Source organism: Coregonus lavaretus (assembly GCF_964263955.1).
Source record: "Coregonus lavaretus genome assembly, chromosome: 2".
Taxonomy (NCBI): domain Eukaryota; kingdom Metazoa; phylum Chordata; class Actinopteri; order Salmoniformes; family Salmonidae; genus Coregonus; species Coregonus lavaretus.
Genome location: NC_139989.1, coordinates 28,261,654 through 28,277,343, shown reverse-complemented (window position 1 = coordinate 28,277,343; position 15,690 = coordinate 28,261,654). Strand labels below are relative to the sequence as shown.

The window sequence follows — 15,690 nt, the reverse complement described above, 5'->3', positions numbered from 1 at the left end:
TCAGGCACAGGACAGGAAGCCGAGCGGGCAGGACGGTTAGGGACCCCTCTGGGGCGGCCCCTACGGATTGCAGGTTGATCAGGATGCCGTTGGTGGAAAGCGGTGATGAAAGTCCTATCCACAATCCGACTAGCTGGCACCCAGGTCCTTTCCTCAGGTCCATAGCCCTCCCAGTCAATGAGGTACTGGAGACCCCTACCCCTCCGTCTGGACCGAAGCAGGCGGCGGACGGTGTAAACCAGACCACCATCGACGAGCCGTGGAGGAGGAGGACAAGGCGCAGCAGGGACCAGCGGACTCTCATGGATGGGCTTAATCTTAGACACATGGAAAGTGGGGTGCACCCTCAGGGAATTAGGCAGTTGGAGCCGGACAGCAGTTGGGCTAATCACTCTTATGATAGGGAATGGGCCAATGAACCGAGGTGCCAGCTTCTGCGACTCCACCCTGAGTGGCAGGTTCTTCGATGACAACCACACCCTTTGACCAACATGGTAGGTGGGAGCAGGAATTCTCCGACGGTTGGCCCCGGTAGTGTAGCTGGCAACGGATCTGAGGAGTGTGGCTCGGGCTTGTGACCAGGTGCGGCGACATCGACGGGCAAAAGCAAGTGCAGATGGGCAAGTAACCTCCTCTTCCTGGCTGGCAAATAGAGGAGGCTGGTATCCATAAACACATTGGAAAGGGGACATACCGATGGCAGAGCAGGTCAGAGAATTGTGTGCGTACTCCACCCATGTCAATTGCTGCGACCAGGAGTGGGGGTTGCGTGAAGTCATGCATCGCAGTGCCTTCTCGAGCTCCTGATTAGCCCGCTCTGACTGCCCATTGGATTGGGGATGGAATCCGGAAGTCAGACTGACTGTGGCTCCCAGCAGGTGACAGAACTCCTTCCAAAAAGCGGAGGAGAATTGTGGACCACGGTCAGAAACTACATCCTTTGGCAGTCCGTGGATCCGGAAGACGTGTTCCAGGACCACCTGGGCGGTCTCCTTGGCGGTTGGGAGCTTGGGGAGGGGAATGAAGTGTGCCATCTTGCTGAAACGGTCAACTATGGTGAGAATAACGGTCATGCCACTTGAAGGGGGCAGCCCCGTGACAAAGTCAAGGGCGATGTGAGACCAGGGACGTCTGGGCACAGGCAGGGGCTGCAGCAATCCGGCTGGGGGCTGGCAGGACGACTTGTGTTGGTTGCAGATGGGGCAGGCTTGGACGAATTCCCGTACATCCTTTCTCAGAGAGGGCCACCAGAACCTCTGGGCGAGCAGGTTGTAAGTGCGGGTGGAGCCAGGGTGACAAGCTAGGCGGGAGTCATGTCCCCACTGAACGACCTGGGACCTCAGGTCTTCGGGGACAAAAAGGCGGTCAGCTGGGCAAGTGCTGGGACCTGGCTGGTTACGGAGAGCCTCCAGCACCTGTTCCTCAACAGCCCAGGTCAGAGCTGCAACGATGCAGGGACTTGGCAGAATCGACACAGGGTCCTTGGAGGGGGTGTCATCCTTCTGGAATTGACGGGAGAGGGCGTCTGGCTTGGTGTTGCGTGATCCAGGCCGGTATGACAGAGTGAAATTAAACCTGGTGAAGAACAGGGCCCAGCGGGACTGCCTGGAGTTCAACCGTTTGGCCGTGCGGATGTACTCCAAGTTCTTATGATCGGTCCAAACGAGAAATGGAATGGTGGACCCCTCCAGCCAGTGACGCCACTCCTCCAAGGCAAGCTTCACAGCCAGCAGCTCACGGTTCCCTATGTCGTAATTGCACTCAGAGGGGGACAACCGACGTGAGAAAAAGGCACAGGGATGGAGCTTCCTATCCTCCGCAGCCCACTGAGAAATCACAGCACCAACTCCCACATCCGAGGCGTCCACCTCCACAATGAATTGCCGGTCCACATCAGGCATCTGGAGGATGGGAGCGGAGGTGAACCTCACCTTGAGGGTACTGAAGGCTTTGTCGGCTGCTGGGGTCCAGGTGAAGGGTTGCTTGGTGCTGGTTAGAGCAGTGAGAGGGGCAGCAACGGTACTGTAGTTCCGGATAAACTTTCTATAGAAGTTAGCAAACCCCAGAAACTGTTGCAGCTTCTTTCTGTTCTCCGGAACTGGCCATGAAGTGACTGCTGATACTTTGGCAGGATCCATTTGGATACTTCCCTCTGCCACTATGTACCCCAGGAAGGCCACTGTCTTGACGTGAAACTCACATTTCTCTGCCTTGGCGTAGAGGGAATTCTCCAGAAGACGATGAAGGACTTGCTGGACATGGCGGGTGTGTTCAGACAGGTTTCTGGAGTAGATTAAGATGTCATCCAGGTAAACGAAGACAAACTTGTTTAACATGTCCCGCAGTACATCATTCACTAGAGCCTGGAACACAGCAGGAGCATTGGTGAGGCCAAAAGGCATAACCAGATACTCGTAGTGGCCTGTTGGTGTATTGAATGCGGTTTTCCATTCATCTCCCTCCCGGATCCGCACTAGGTGGTAAGCGTTTCTGAGATCCAACTTGGTAAAAACAGTGGCTCCCTGGAGCAACTCAAAAGCAGAGGTGAGCAGAGGCAGAGGGTAACGGTTTTTCACTGTGATGTCGTTGAGTCCCCTGTAGTCGATGCAGGGGCGAAGAGATCCGTCCTTCTTCCCCACAAAGAAGAAGCCAGCACCAGCAGGAGATGAAGATGAACGGATTAATCCTGCGGACAGAGAGCCATTGATGTAGTCCTCCATGGACTTTCTTTCAGGAGCAGACAACGAATAAAGACGACCCTTTGGAGGGGCTGTTCCAGGGAGGAGGTCGATGGCACAGTCGTACGGTCGGTGAGGGGGCAGAGATGTGGCTCTTGCTTTGTTAAACACCTCTCTGAGACCATGGTAGCATTCTGGGACATTGGAGAGGTCAGGAGCGGAGTTAGTAGGTACTGGCCGAGGGGGTAGTGCGGCAGCAAGCAGGCAGGTTCGGTGGCAGTCCTCTCCCCACTCCCTGATCACCCCGGTCACCCAGTCGAGCTGAGGGTTGTGCCGGCGGAGCCATGGGTAACCCAGGATGAGGGGTTGGCCTGGAGAGGGGAGCAGGTGAAACTGGATAGTTTCTTGATGGTTTCCGGACAGACCCATCGAGACCGGGGCCGTGACATGAGTGACCGATCCGAGTAAGTGTCCGTCCAGTGCCCGGGCAGGAATAGGAGGTGTCAAACGGAGGTTCTCCAGTCCCAGTTGGCGTGCCAGCTTGATGTCCATTATGTTGGCTTCGGCGCCAGAATCCACCAGAGCAGCCAGGGTGTGAGTTGAGTCAGAGAGGCGGAGGTGAACTTGCAGCAGGGGTTTGCGGTCGGAGGACTGGATGGTCATTGAACTCAACCGGACTCCCCCTATGCCCGGTGAGCTTCGGCCCTTTAAAGGGCAGGTTACCACACGATGTCCATCACCTCCACAATAGAGGCAGAGGTTTGAGGTGAAGCGGCGCTGGCGCTCTGCAGGAGTGAGAGAGGCTCGCCCAATCTCCATAGGCTCAGACTGATCAAGCTGACCTGGGTGAGTGGCAGTAGATGACAGGAGCCCAGTCGGATCTCTCCGAATGCCGGTAGTAGGTGGACCTTGGCGCCCCCTCTCACGACGACGGGTCTGTATCCTTCTGTCGATCCTGACAGTCAGTGCGATGGCTTCATCAAGAGTGGAAGGCAGTTCATGGGAGACCAACTCGTCCTTGATATAGTCAGCCAAACTATGGAAGAACGCGTCCACCAACGATGGTGTGTTCCAAGAACTTCGTCTAGCCAGGGTTCGGAAGTCGATGGAATGGTCTGCGACTGTACGTCTGCCTTGTCGAATACTGAACAGTTCACGAGACGCCTCTGCGGTTGGTGAATCCAGGTCAAACACCTTCAGCATCTCCTCAGCAAACAGGTCGAAGGTTGCACATGCGGGGGTTTGACGTTCGAACTCTGCTGTTCCCCAGAGTCGAGCTCGGCCCGTCAGGTGAGTGATGGCATACCCAACTTTAGCCCCCTCCGTGGCGAAGGTCCTTGGCTGCAAGGAGAACTGAAGTCGGCAGCTAGTCAGGAATGGCCGGACCTGGGTTGAATCGCCGTTGAACCGCTCGGGGTTTCCAATCTTGGGTTCCGGAGCAGCGGCTGCAATGACCGGGGCAGGTAACTCGGGGGCAGGGCTGGTGGGCAGACTGGCTGGGGTAAGGTTGGTGAGGAGTTGAATGATCATGGCGAGTTGTTGTTGCTGCTGCTGGAACTGCTGCTCATGCTCATCGGTTTCCATGTCGGGGAAAGTGTGCGCTGAGTCCATAATGGTCAGATCGTACTGTCACGGTTCAGACAGACGACCAGAGGACCACAATTGCGTCACACCAGAAAGTTTATTAAAACTTAAGGGAAAAGGGAAGTAGGGAGTGAATGAAGGCTCCAGGGGTAACAGGGATCCCGTCCAATGTGCTGGGTCTGTGCCCCCCCCAGTGGCAGCGATGCGTCCTATGAAGCCGGTGGTGGGTGGTCCAGAAGTCCTGGGGGGGGGAGACACAGACACAACAGGGCGGAATGAAACAAGGCAGCAGTACAGTTCAAGGGAAATCCAAAATACGTAGTAGCAAGGCAGAAGGCTGGTCAGAGTTACCGGGATTGAAGAGTAGTCAGGAGTCGTTATGGCAGAAGCAGGTCTGGATCTCCTGGGGCAGAAGAGTATCCAAAAATCAGGCAGGTCCGGGGTCACAAAATCAGGGTGAGCCAGAAGCGCGAGCAAACAGGTTCCGGGTGTGAGCTTTGCAGACGATCTGACACCGGAGAGCTGAAAGACAGGGCCTTAAATACTGGGAGAGGTAGTGGGTAATGCAGCGCAGCTGGCAGAGTAATTAGAGCAGAGCAGAGCAGGGACAGGTGGAGCTAGTTAGGCTGAGTAGAGAGAGTGGTGAGCAGAGTGGAAGAAAATTAAGGTGGTAACCCGGTGGAGTGAGAGGCTCATGACAACGCCGCATTGAAACAATCGCTAAAAGAGTGTACATTTGAGGGTTCTGTGTTGGTACAGTACGTAGATGATTTGTTAATGGCATCAAAAGTAGACCACACTATCTACCAAGATATTTTTCGTAGCCATCTATTTACCGCCACAAACTGACACTGGCTCTAAGACCGCACTCAACGAGCTGGATAAGGCCACAAGCAAACAAGAAATTGCTCATCCAGAAGCGGCACTCCTAGTGACCGGGGACTTTAACCTAATTTCTACCAGAGGAAAAAAATCTCTCTACACAGAGACACGTACAAAGTTCTCCCCCGCCCTCCATTTGGCAAAGCTGACCATAATTATATCCTCCTGATTCCTGCTTACAAGCAAAAACTAAAGCAGGAAGTACCAGTGACTTGCTCAATACGGAAGTGGTCAGATGACGCGGATGTTACGCTACAGGACTGTTTTGCTAACACAGACTGGAATATGTTCCGGGATTCATCCAATGGCATTAAGGAGTATACCACCTCAGTCACCGGCTTCATCAATAAGTGCATCGACGTCATCGTCCCCACAGTGATCGTACGTACAAACCCAACCAGAAGCCATGGATTACAGGCAACATCCGCACCGAGCTAAAGGCTAGAGCTGCCACTTTCAAGGAGCGGGACACTGATCACTTATAAGAAATCCCGCTATGCCCTCAGACGAACCATCAAACTGGCAAAGCGTCAATACAGGACTAAGATTGAATCCTACTACACCGGCTCTGACGCTCGTCGGATGTGGCAGGGCTTGCAAACTATTATGGACTACAACGGGAAACCCAGCCACGAGCTGCCCAGTGACACAAGCCTACCAGAAGGGCTAAATGCCCTGTATGCTGGCTTCGAGGCAAGCAACAATGAAGCATGCATGAGAGCACCAGCTGTTCCGGACGACTGTGTGATCACACTCTCCGTAGCCGATGTGAGCAAGACCTTTAAACAGGTCAATATTCACAAGGCTGCGGGGCCAGACGGATTACCAGGACGTGTACTCAGAGCATGCGCTGACTGGCAAGTGTCTTCACTGACATTTTCAACCTCTCCCTGACCGAGTTTGTAATACCTACATGAATCAAGCAGACTACCATAGTACCTGTGACCAAGAAAGCGAAGATAACCTGCCTAAATGACTACCGCCTCGTAGCACTCACGTCGGTAGACATGAAGTGCTTTGAAAGGCTGGTCATGGCTCACATCAACACCACCATCCCGGAAACCCTAGACCCACTCCAATTTGCATACCGCCCCAACAGATCCACAGATGAAGCCAACTCAATCGCACTCCACACTGCCTTTTCCCACCTGGACAAAAGGAACACAGGTGAGAATGCTGTTCATTGACTACAGCTCAGCGTTCAACACCATAGTGCCCACAAAGGTCATCACTATGCTAAGGACCCTGGGACTAAACACCTCCCTATGCAACTGGATCCTGGACTTCCTGATGGGCCACCCCCAGCTGGTAAGGGTAGGCAACAACACATCTGCCACGCTGATCCTCAACACGGGGGCCCCTCAGGGGTGCATGCTTAGTCCCTTCCTGTACTCCATTCACCCACGACTGCGTGGCTAAGCACGACTCCAACACCAACATTAAGTTTGCTGACGACACAACGGTGGTAGGCCTGATCACTCCTAAAGGGAGGAGGTCAGAGACCTGGCAGTATGGTGCCAGGACAACAACCTCTCCCTCAACGTGAGCAAGACAAAGGAGATGATCGTGGACTACATGAAAGGAGGGCCGAACACGCCCCCATTCACATAGATGGGGCTGTAGTGGAGCGGGTCGAGAGTTTCAAGTTCCTTGGTGTCCACATCACACAAACTATCATGGTCCAAACACACCAAGAAAGTCATGAAGAGGGCACGACAACGCCTTTTTCCCCTCATGAGACTGAAAAGATTTGGCATGGGTCCCCAGATCCTCAAATTATACAGCTGCACCATCGAGAGCATCCTGACCAGTTGCATCACCACCTGGTATGGCAACTGCTCGGCATCCGACTCTAAGGCGCTACAGAGGGTAGTGCGTACGGCACAGTACATCACTGGCCAAGCTTCCTGCCATCCAGGACCTACAGTACCAGTCAAAAGTTGGGACACACCTACTCATTCAAGGATTTTTCTTTATTTTTACTATTTTTACCATGTAGAATAATAGTGAAGACATCAAAACTATGAAATTACACATATGGAATCATGTAGTAACCAGAAAAGTGTTAAACAAATCAAAATATATTTTATATTTGAGATTCTTCAAATAGCCACCCTTTGCCTTGATGACAGCTTTGCACACTCTTGGCATTCTCTCAACCAGCTTCATGAGGTAGTCACCTGGAATGCATTTCAATTAACAGGGGCCCCCGTGTTGAGGATCAGCGTGGCAGATGTGTTGTTGCCTACCCTTACCAGCTGGGGGCGGCCCGTCAGGAAGTCCAGGATCCAGTTGCAAAGGGAGGTGTTTAGTCCCAGGGTCCTTAGCATTTTTATTTGGATTTCATGTAATGGACATACACAAAATAGTCCAAATAGGTAAAGTGAAATGAAAAAAATAAACTTGTTAAAAAAAAATGTACAACTAAAAAAATTACTGAAAAGTGGTGCGTGCATATGTATTCACCCCCTTTGCTATGAAGCCCCTACACAAGATCTGGTGCAACCAATTACCTCCAGAAGTCACATAATTAGTTAAATAAAGTCCATCTGTGTGCAATCTATGTGTCACATGATCTGTCACATGATCTCAGTTCACCTGTTCTGAAAGGTCCTACTAAGCACCACTAAGCAAGGGGCACCACCAAGCAAGTGGCACCATGAAGACCAAGGAGCTCTCCAAACAGGTCAGGGACAAAGTTGTGGAGAAGTACAGAATATAAAAAAAGATCTGAAATGTTGAACATCCCACGGAGCACCATTAAATCCATTATTAAAAAATTGAAAGAATATGGCACCACAACAAACCTGCCAAGAGAGGGCCGCCCATCAAAACTCACGGACCAGGTAAGGAGACCATTAATCAGAGAGGCAACAAAGAGACCAAAGATAATTCTGGAGCTGTAAAGCTCCACAGCGGAGATTGGAGTATCTTTCCATAGGACCACTTTAAGACTCCACAGAGCTGGGCTTTACGGAAGAGTGGCCAGAAAAAAGCCATTGCTTAAAGAAAAAAATAATCATACCACGTTTGGTGTTCGCAAAAAGCCATGTGGGAGACTCCCCAAACATGTGTGGTCCTCTGTAGCTCAACTGGTAGAGCACGGCGCTTGTAACGCCAAGGTAGTGGGTTCGATCCCCGGGACCACCCATACACAAAAATGTATGCACGCATGACTGTAAGTCGCTTTGGATAAAAGCGTTTGCTAAATGGCATATTATTTATTATTTATATGGAAGAAGGCACTCTGGTCAGATGAGACTAAAATTGGGCTTTTTGGCCATGAAGGAAAACGCTATGTCTGGCGCAAACCCAACACCTCTCATCACCCCGAGAACACCATCACCATGCTGTGGGGATGTTTTTCCATCGGCAGGGACTGGGAAACTGGTCTGAATTTAAGGAATGATGGATGGCTCTAAATACAGGGAAATTCTTGAGGGAAACCTGTTTCAGTCTTCCAGAGATTTGAGACTGGGACAGAGGTTCACCTTCCAGCAGGACAATGACCCTAAGCATACTTCTAAAGCAACACTCGAGTGGTTTAAGGGGAAACATTTAAATGTCTTGGAATGGCCTAGTCAAAGCCCAGACCTCAATCCAATTGATAATCTGTGGTATGACTTAAAGATTGCTGTACACTAGCGGAACCCATCCAACTTGAAGGAGCTGGAGCAGTTTTGCCTTGAAGAATGGGCAAAAATCCCAGTGGCTAGATGTGCCAAGCTTATAGAGACATACCCCAAGAGACTTGCAGCTGTAATTGCTGCAAAAGGTGGCTCTACAAAGTATTGACTTTGGGGGGGTGAATAGTTATGCACGCTCAAGTTCAGTTTTTCTGTCTTATTTCTTGTTTGTTTCACAACATTTTTTATTTAGCATCTTCAAAGTGGTAGGCATGTTGTGTAAATCAAATGATACAAACCCCCCAAAAATCAATTTTAATTCCAGGTTGTAAGGCAACAAAATAGGAAAAATGCCAAGGGGGTGAATACTTTCGCAAGCACTGTACTATGTCAGAGGAAGGCCCAACAAATTTGTCAGAGACTCCAGTCACCCAAGTCTGCTACCTCACGGCAAGCGGTACCAGAGCGCCAAGGCTAGGTCCAAAAAGCTCCTTAACAGCTTCTACCACCAAGCAATAAGATTGTTGAACAATTAATCAAATGGCCACCTTGACTATTTACATTGACCCCCCCCACCCCCTTTTGTTTTTACACTGCTGCTGCTCACTGTTTATTATCTATGTGTAGTCACTTATTTTATTTTACTTTTGTTTATTTAGTCAATATTTTCTTAACTCTATTTTCTTAAAACTGCATTGTTGGTTAAGGGCTTGTAAGTAAGCACTTCACTGTAAGGTCTACACCTGTTGTATTCGGCGCATGTGACAATTTGTACAGTTTGATTTGAGTAAGATAAGGTGTTAAGGAAGCACATGTAAATATTGTGAATTACAAGGCTGGGATTCTAAGTCTAAAAGATTTACAGCAGCAAACTAACAAGAAAGAAATGTGGGAGTGGTTAGAACATGGGTGCCAAGTAGACACTGAGGGGTTGTGATATAATACTACCACTGGAAGGCCCGTAGCACCAAGCGGGATACGTATTACTCTTTCTGAAATGTATCATGGACCAACACATCAATCGGCTGTGAACATCTCAGTTCAAGACGACGTGATGCGGAAAGGGGGTGTTGGCAACATTTCGGGACTGGGTTAAAAGATGTGTGACGTGCCGAACACAATATTGGACCTACAATGCCTACTCCTGCCCAAAAGCAACCCCTGCCGCATGGACCATTTACATCATACAGATAGACTTTATAGGGCCACTCCCTCGAAGCAGGGCATTGACTCGTGCATTGGTAGTGGTGGACAGATGGACAGAAGTATTTGCAACTTCCTCAGCTTCAGCGAACTTTGTAGCACAAACAATGTTAAGGGAAGTGACACCGAGATGGGGCTTATTCCGGACACTAGACTCTGATCAAGGAACACATTTCACTTCCAAAGGCTAAAGGCAGTGGTAAGGCTTTGGGAATCGAACATGCCTTTCATTGTCCATATAGGCCGCAAGCGTCGGGTATTACGGAGCGTCAGAACCGTTCGATTAAGGAGAAATTTGCCAAAATGTTGAGCACAGAAGGGAAAGACTGGGTTTCGAATTTACCCGTCGTACTGATGTCAATGAGGGCATCAACTAATGCCACCACAGGACTCACGCCACATTAAGTTGTAATGGGGAGACCGATGAGAGTACCAGGAGCTGTTATTCACGTCACAAATTAGTGATCTGGCAATAATGGGAGAGTCTATGTTGTCCTATTGTCAGAAAATGACCCATGCGTTGCAGTGTGTATTTTCCCAGGTGAAATCAGCCCATGAGGAGCAGGCGCCTGGAGATAACCGAGAGCATGGGCTGAGCCCCGGATATCGAGTGTACATCAAGTTCCACCAGGCGGGGGTGTTGGGACAGTGTTGGTCTGGACCACACACGGTACTCCTTACAGCACCTGCATCGGTGAAGACCACAGCCTCTCCTCGGTGGGTTCACACTTCCCACGTGAAACGAGATCCAGCTGCATAATGGGTGAGCTGGAAGACGCTACGATAGAGGAAGTGGAGCTAAAGAGGAAAAGTAGATTCCACTGTAAACAAGCACTTGGATGGGGTCTGGGAGCTACTTTAACTGCCATAGTTTTTGTGTCAGTTGCTTTAATGGTTAATGCACCATGTAAAAAGGATAGATTGAGAATTCGCATAGAATGGGTGGCCAAATATGAAGACACAAGAATGCATTGTGGTAGAGTCAGTACTAACGCCACTAATACCATCAACATGTATTGATCACATATTTACTAATGCTGCAGAAATGTGCTTGAAAGCAGTATCCAGATCCATTGGATGTAGTGATCACAATATAGTAGCCATATCTAGGAAAACCAAAGTTCCAAAGGCTTGGCCTAATATAAGAGGTCATACAATAAGTTTTGTAGTGATTCCTATGTTGTTGATGTAAATAATATTTATTGGTCCGTGGTGTGTAATGAGGAGCAAACAGACGTTTCACTTGACACATTTATGAATTTGCTTATCCCAGTTACTAATAAGCATGCACCCATTAAGAAATTGATTGTAAAAACGGTTAAATACCCGTGGATTGATGAGGAATTGAAAAAATTTATGTTTAAGAGGGATGAGGCGAAAGGAATGGCAAATAAGTCTGGCTGCACAACCGATTGGCAAACGTACTGCAAATTTAGAAATCATGTGACTAAACTGAATAAAAAGAAAAAGAAACAACACTATGAAACAAGGATAACTGACATAAAGAATGATAGTAAAAAGCTTTGGAGAACCTTCAATGACATTTTGGGAAAAAAGGTAAACTCAGCTCCATCATTCATTGAATCAGATGGCTCTTTCATCACAAAACCAACTGATATTGCCAACTACTTTAATATTTTTTTCATTGGCAAGATTAGCAAACGTAGGCATGACATGCCAGCAACAAACGCTGACACTACACATCCAAGTATATCTGACCAAATTATGAAAGACAAGAATTGTCATTTTGAATTCCGTAAAGTGAGTGTGGAAGAGGTGAAAAATGTATTGCTGTCTATCAACAATGACAAGCCACAATTTGGATGGAAAATTACTGAGGATAATAGCGGACGATATTGCCACTCCAATTTGCCATATCTTCAATTTAAGCCTACTAGAAAGTGTGTGCCCTCAGGCCTGGAGGGAAGCAAAAGTCATTACGCTACCTAATAGTAAAGCCCCCTTTACTGGCTCAAATAGCCGACCAATCAGCCTGTTACCAACCCTTAGTAAAGTTTAGGAAAAAATTGTGTTTGACCAGATACAATGCTATTTTCCAGTAAACAAATTGACAACATACTTTCAGCACGCTTATAGGGAAGGGCAATCAACAAGCACAGCACTTACACAAATGACTGATGATTGGCTGAGAGAAATTGATAATAAAAAGATTGTGGGGGCTGTTTTGTTAGATTTCAGTGCAGCTTTTGACATTATCGATCATAGTCTGCTGCTGGAAAAACGTATGTGTAAAGAATTACCTGTCTAAGAGAACACAGAGGGTGTTCTTTAATGGAAGCCTCTCCAACATAAACCTGGTCTACTGTTCAGTCGTGTGGTCAGGTGCCACAAAGAGGGACATAGGAAAATTGCCATTGGCTCAGAACAGGGCAGCACGGCTGGCCCTTGGATGTACACAAAGTGGAGGAGAGATTAACTTCATCACTACTTGTATTTGTGAGAGGTATTGACATGTTGAATGCACCAAGCTGTCTGTTTGAATTACTGGTGCACAACTCGGACACTCATGCATACCCAACAAGACATGCCACCAGAGGTCTCTTCACAGTCCCCAAGTCCAGAACACACTATGGGAGACGCACATTACTGCATAGAGCGATTACTACATGGAACTCTATTCCACATCAAGTAACTCATGCAAGCAGTAGAATTAGACATAAAAAACACATACAAATACAACTTATGGAACAGCGGGGACTGTGAAGCAACACAAACATAGGCACAGACACATGCATACAAACACACGATAACATACGCACTATACACACACGTACACATGGATTTTGTGTTGTAGATATGTGGTAGTGGAGTAAGGGCCTGAGGGCACACACTTAATATGTTGTGAAATCCGTTGTAAGTGTATTGTAATGTTTATTTATTAATGGGGATCCATAATAAATACAAATACAAACGGAGGGTGGATAAGAACTAGGGGTCTGGAAAGTTACTGAGTGAGGGAAAAGGCAATCACTTGGTTGAGGTCACTGATAAGGTTGGATAGCTGTGGATTAGTGTGGAATGTGGGCCGAGGTCAGGTCAGATGAAGTGAGAAGGAACAGTTTTATGACACACATCACTTAACTTCCTGCCTAGCAACAGATATGTATTGGCTGTCTAGATGTGCAAGGAGGAGACTCCGCCTAATAGGAGCGTATAAATACTTGTGCTGGTGGAAACATGTCTTTGTCTTTTCAGCTGTTTGACCAATTGGATGAATAAACTTGTTTTGAGCTTTGACTAGTTGTCCCTTAGTTTTTCACTCTGTTTGTCAGAACCTAACACCACTGTCCAAAACACAGCGAAGGCAGGTCACCAGCAAAAACACAGTGAAGGCTGGTCACCAGCAAAAGACAGCATGAAATGTATGCTGTTCTATGCTGTTTTCTTCAACAGGGAAGGCTGGTCACCAGTGTCGAAAACACACCAAAGGCTGGTCACCAGCAAAACCAGCATCTATACTGGACTAGCCTATGATGGTCTATGCTGTTTTTTCAGCAGGGAACTCACAATACAATACAGCCAAATTATTGTTATATTTTTGCAACTTCACTTTTTCAATGTCCATGAGAAGGAAGTTATTATCTAACCAATACACAGTACTGGGTTAGAAAATATAATTGTACTAAGATGGGTTTTACATTATTCATGTGGAACTGAGTAGCTGAATCTGCAGTTTAAACAATAACACCGCTGTCACCCTGCCACTGATTTGATAAATAGCTGAGGGATGGGGCTGGAGAAATGTAACCACTCAAATTCATAGACTGACCATCCATGAGACTTGAACATGTTTTGACATTATACAGTGTTTGTTTACAATTAGATAGAAGTAAAAACAAGATTATATTTTTGGGTACTGATGGGGTAAAACAGTTGAACTAAGCTCATGAGGCATTAATAAGTTATATTCTTCAAGTATCAAAGGGTATTTATCATGAATTTAAAATATGGATGTAGCAATCGCAGATGGCCCCTTTAACATCTTAACTTACTTATCATCGTCCTCGTCCAGCGCAACCCTCTCAAAGTGGAGGTGGAGCCTGTGTCCCTCCCTGGCCTCCAGTAGCCAATGGCAGCTCAGATTGCCGTTGCTATGGTTACTCGCAGATGGAGGAGGCGGCGAGAAGATTCTACCCACGGTTGCGTTTCGGATCCACCCTCCACATGACACAGCTGACAGTTGGGAAGAACAATCAAGAGTCATCAGTTATACACACTGTGTGTGGACACTGGCATTGGGGCCAGGCCACAGAAACATCAACACTTCCCTCAACTGTGTGAGATGTGGGGCCTTCCGTGGACAAACATAATTTCCCATGAGCTCACAGTACCCACACTGGCCACAACAAAGCAGCATTGTGCATTTCAGATACACATTTTCTGTGCAGGCCAGACAATTGTTGTATCATATTGACATTGTCAAAGATTCTACAGTCAGAAGATAGCGGACACTGACCCACACACCGAGGTTCAGGAGAGCTCCAATGAGGTTGAGTCATGTTCAAGCAGGTGGCTACCTCGTGGCCCCTGACCTGGAAGCCAGGGTCACAGTGGAAGTGGGCCTGGCCTCCGGGATGGATGTCCGTTACTGTCACACCCCCTCCCTCAGGAGAAAGAGGGAACGAGCAGGAGAGGAGGAAGGCTGTTGCATGTAGGACAGATTAAGGGAGTGAGAAAGATTGAGGAAAGAGAGAGAGCTACAGATTAATTGCACAAAACAAGGCAGGATGACATGTGAACAAACCATCACACTGGTGGAATACCTTGGTAATATATTCATGCAAAATTTACGTTGTCTTTATTTTTTATTTTTTTATGAAACAATCACCTCAAGTTTTTATGGTGTGCTTCCCCTCCTTGTTGTGGACAGCATCCTTATAATAACATTGTATTGACTCAAACATATTTACTTGGAAAAAGAAAAGACACCTCTCTGAATTTACCTTGATAGTGTAGGCTGAACATGCCATGATCGGTCTGCCGGAGACTGCGGTAGTAAATCTGCACCTGATTGGTTGAGCTTCGAATCACCTGACCCTCACTCATCAGGGTCTCATTGGCTAAGAGTTCTGGTCCCGTCCCTCCATAGCCAAGGATAGTCAGGGACTCGTCCTTGGACAGGTTAACTTTCTTCACCTGGGGAGAGGGGAGATGGTGGACATCTAGTGACTCATTTAGGAATCATTGAGGAGTAAAAATGCCTAACACTGGTTGCTAACCACAAGAAAGTCAAGTGTCAAAGTAAATTTGTGATTGAATCGACATATGCAGCGTTTACCGTGAATGCAGTCTCCGCAAACATTGCCTTTAAAAGGTGCATAGCTGACAAAGCACGATCAGATTGAATCCCAATGTCAATCCGTAAGAAAGAAAATATCAAAGAAACCACTAACCAATAACATTACAATGAAGTTGTGTGCACTAACTCGAGTGAGCAAAATAAATAGAAACAAGGTGTCTGACGACGCTGTAGAGAGCAAAGACACAATTTCACGTCCACTCTTTAACCATAGGTAATGGTGATGATAATATACTTTTTTAAAACCTGCTCACCATGTAAACAGTACCAGTCAAAAGTTTGGACACACCTACACATTCAAGGGTTTTTCTTTATTTGTACAATTTTTTTTACATTGTAGAATTATAGTGAATACATCAAAACTGTGAAATAACACATATGGAATCATGTAGTAATC

At 47.6% G+C, this 15,690-nt stretch overlaps 1 protein-coding gene across 1 annotated transcript in view; it reads right to left on the bottom strand.

Moving 5' to 3' along the window:
- LOC311150358 (seizure protein 6 homolog) overlaps nt 1-15,690 on the bottom strand; it is a gene marked incomplete at its 5' end in the record, with an annotated part of 101,592 nt that overhangs the window by 59,193 nt on the left and 26,709 nt on the right. The window contains 3 exons of the mRNA XM_084187770.1: nt 13,987-14,167; nt 14,451-14,636; nt 14,938-15,130. Of these exons, the coding sequence (XP_084043896.1) occupies nt 13,987-14,167; nt 14,451-14,636; nt 14,938-15,130 (560 nt within the window). The remainder of the gene's footprint in view (nt 1-13,986; nt 14,168-14,450; nt 14,637-14,937; nt 15,131-15,690) is intronic.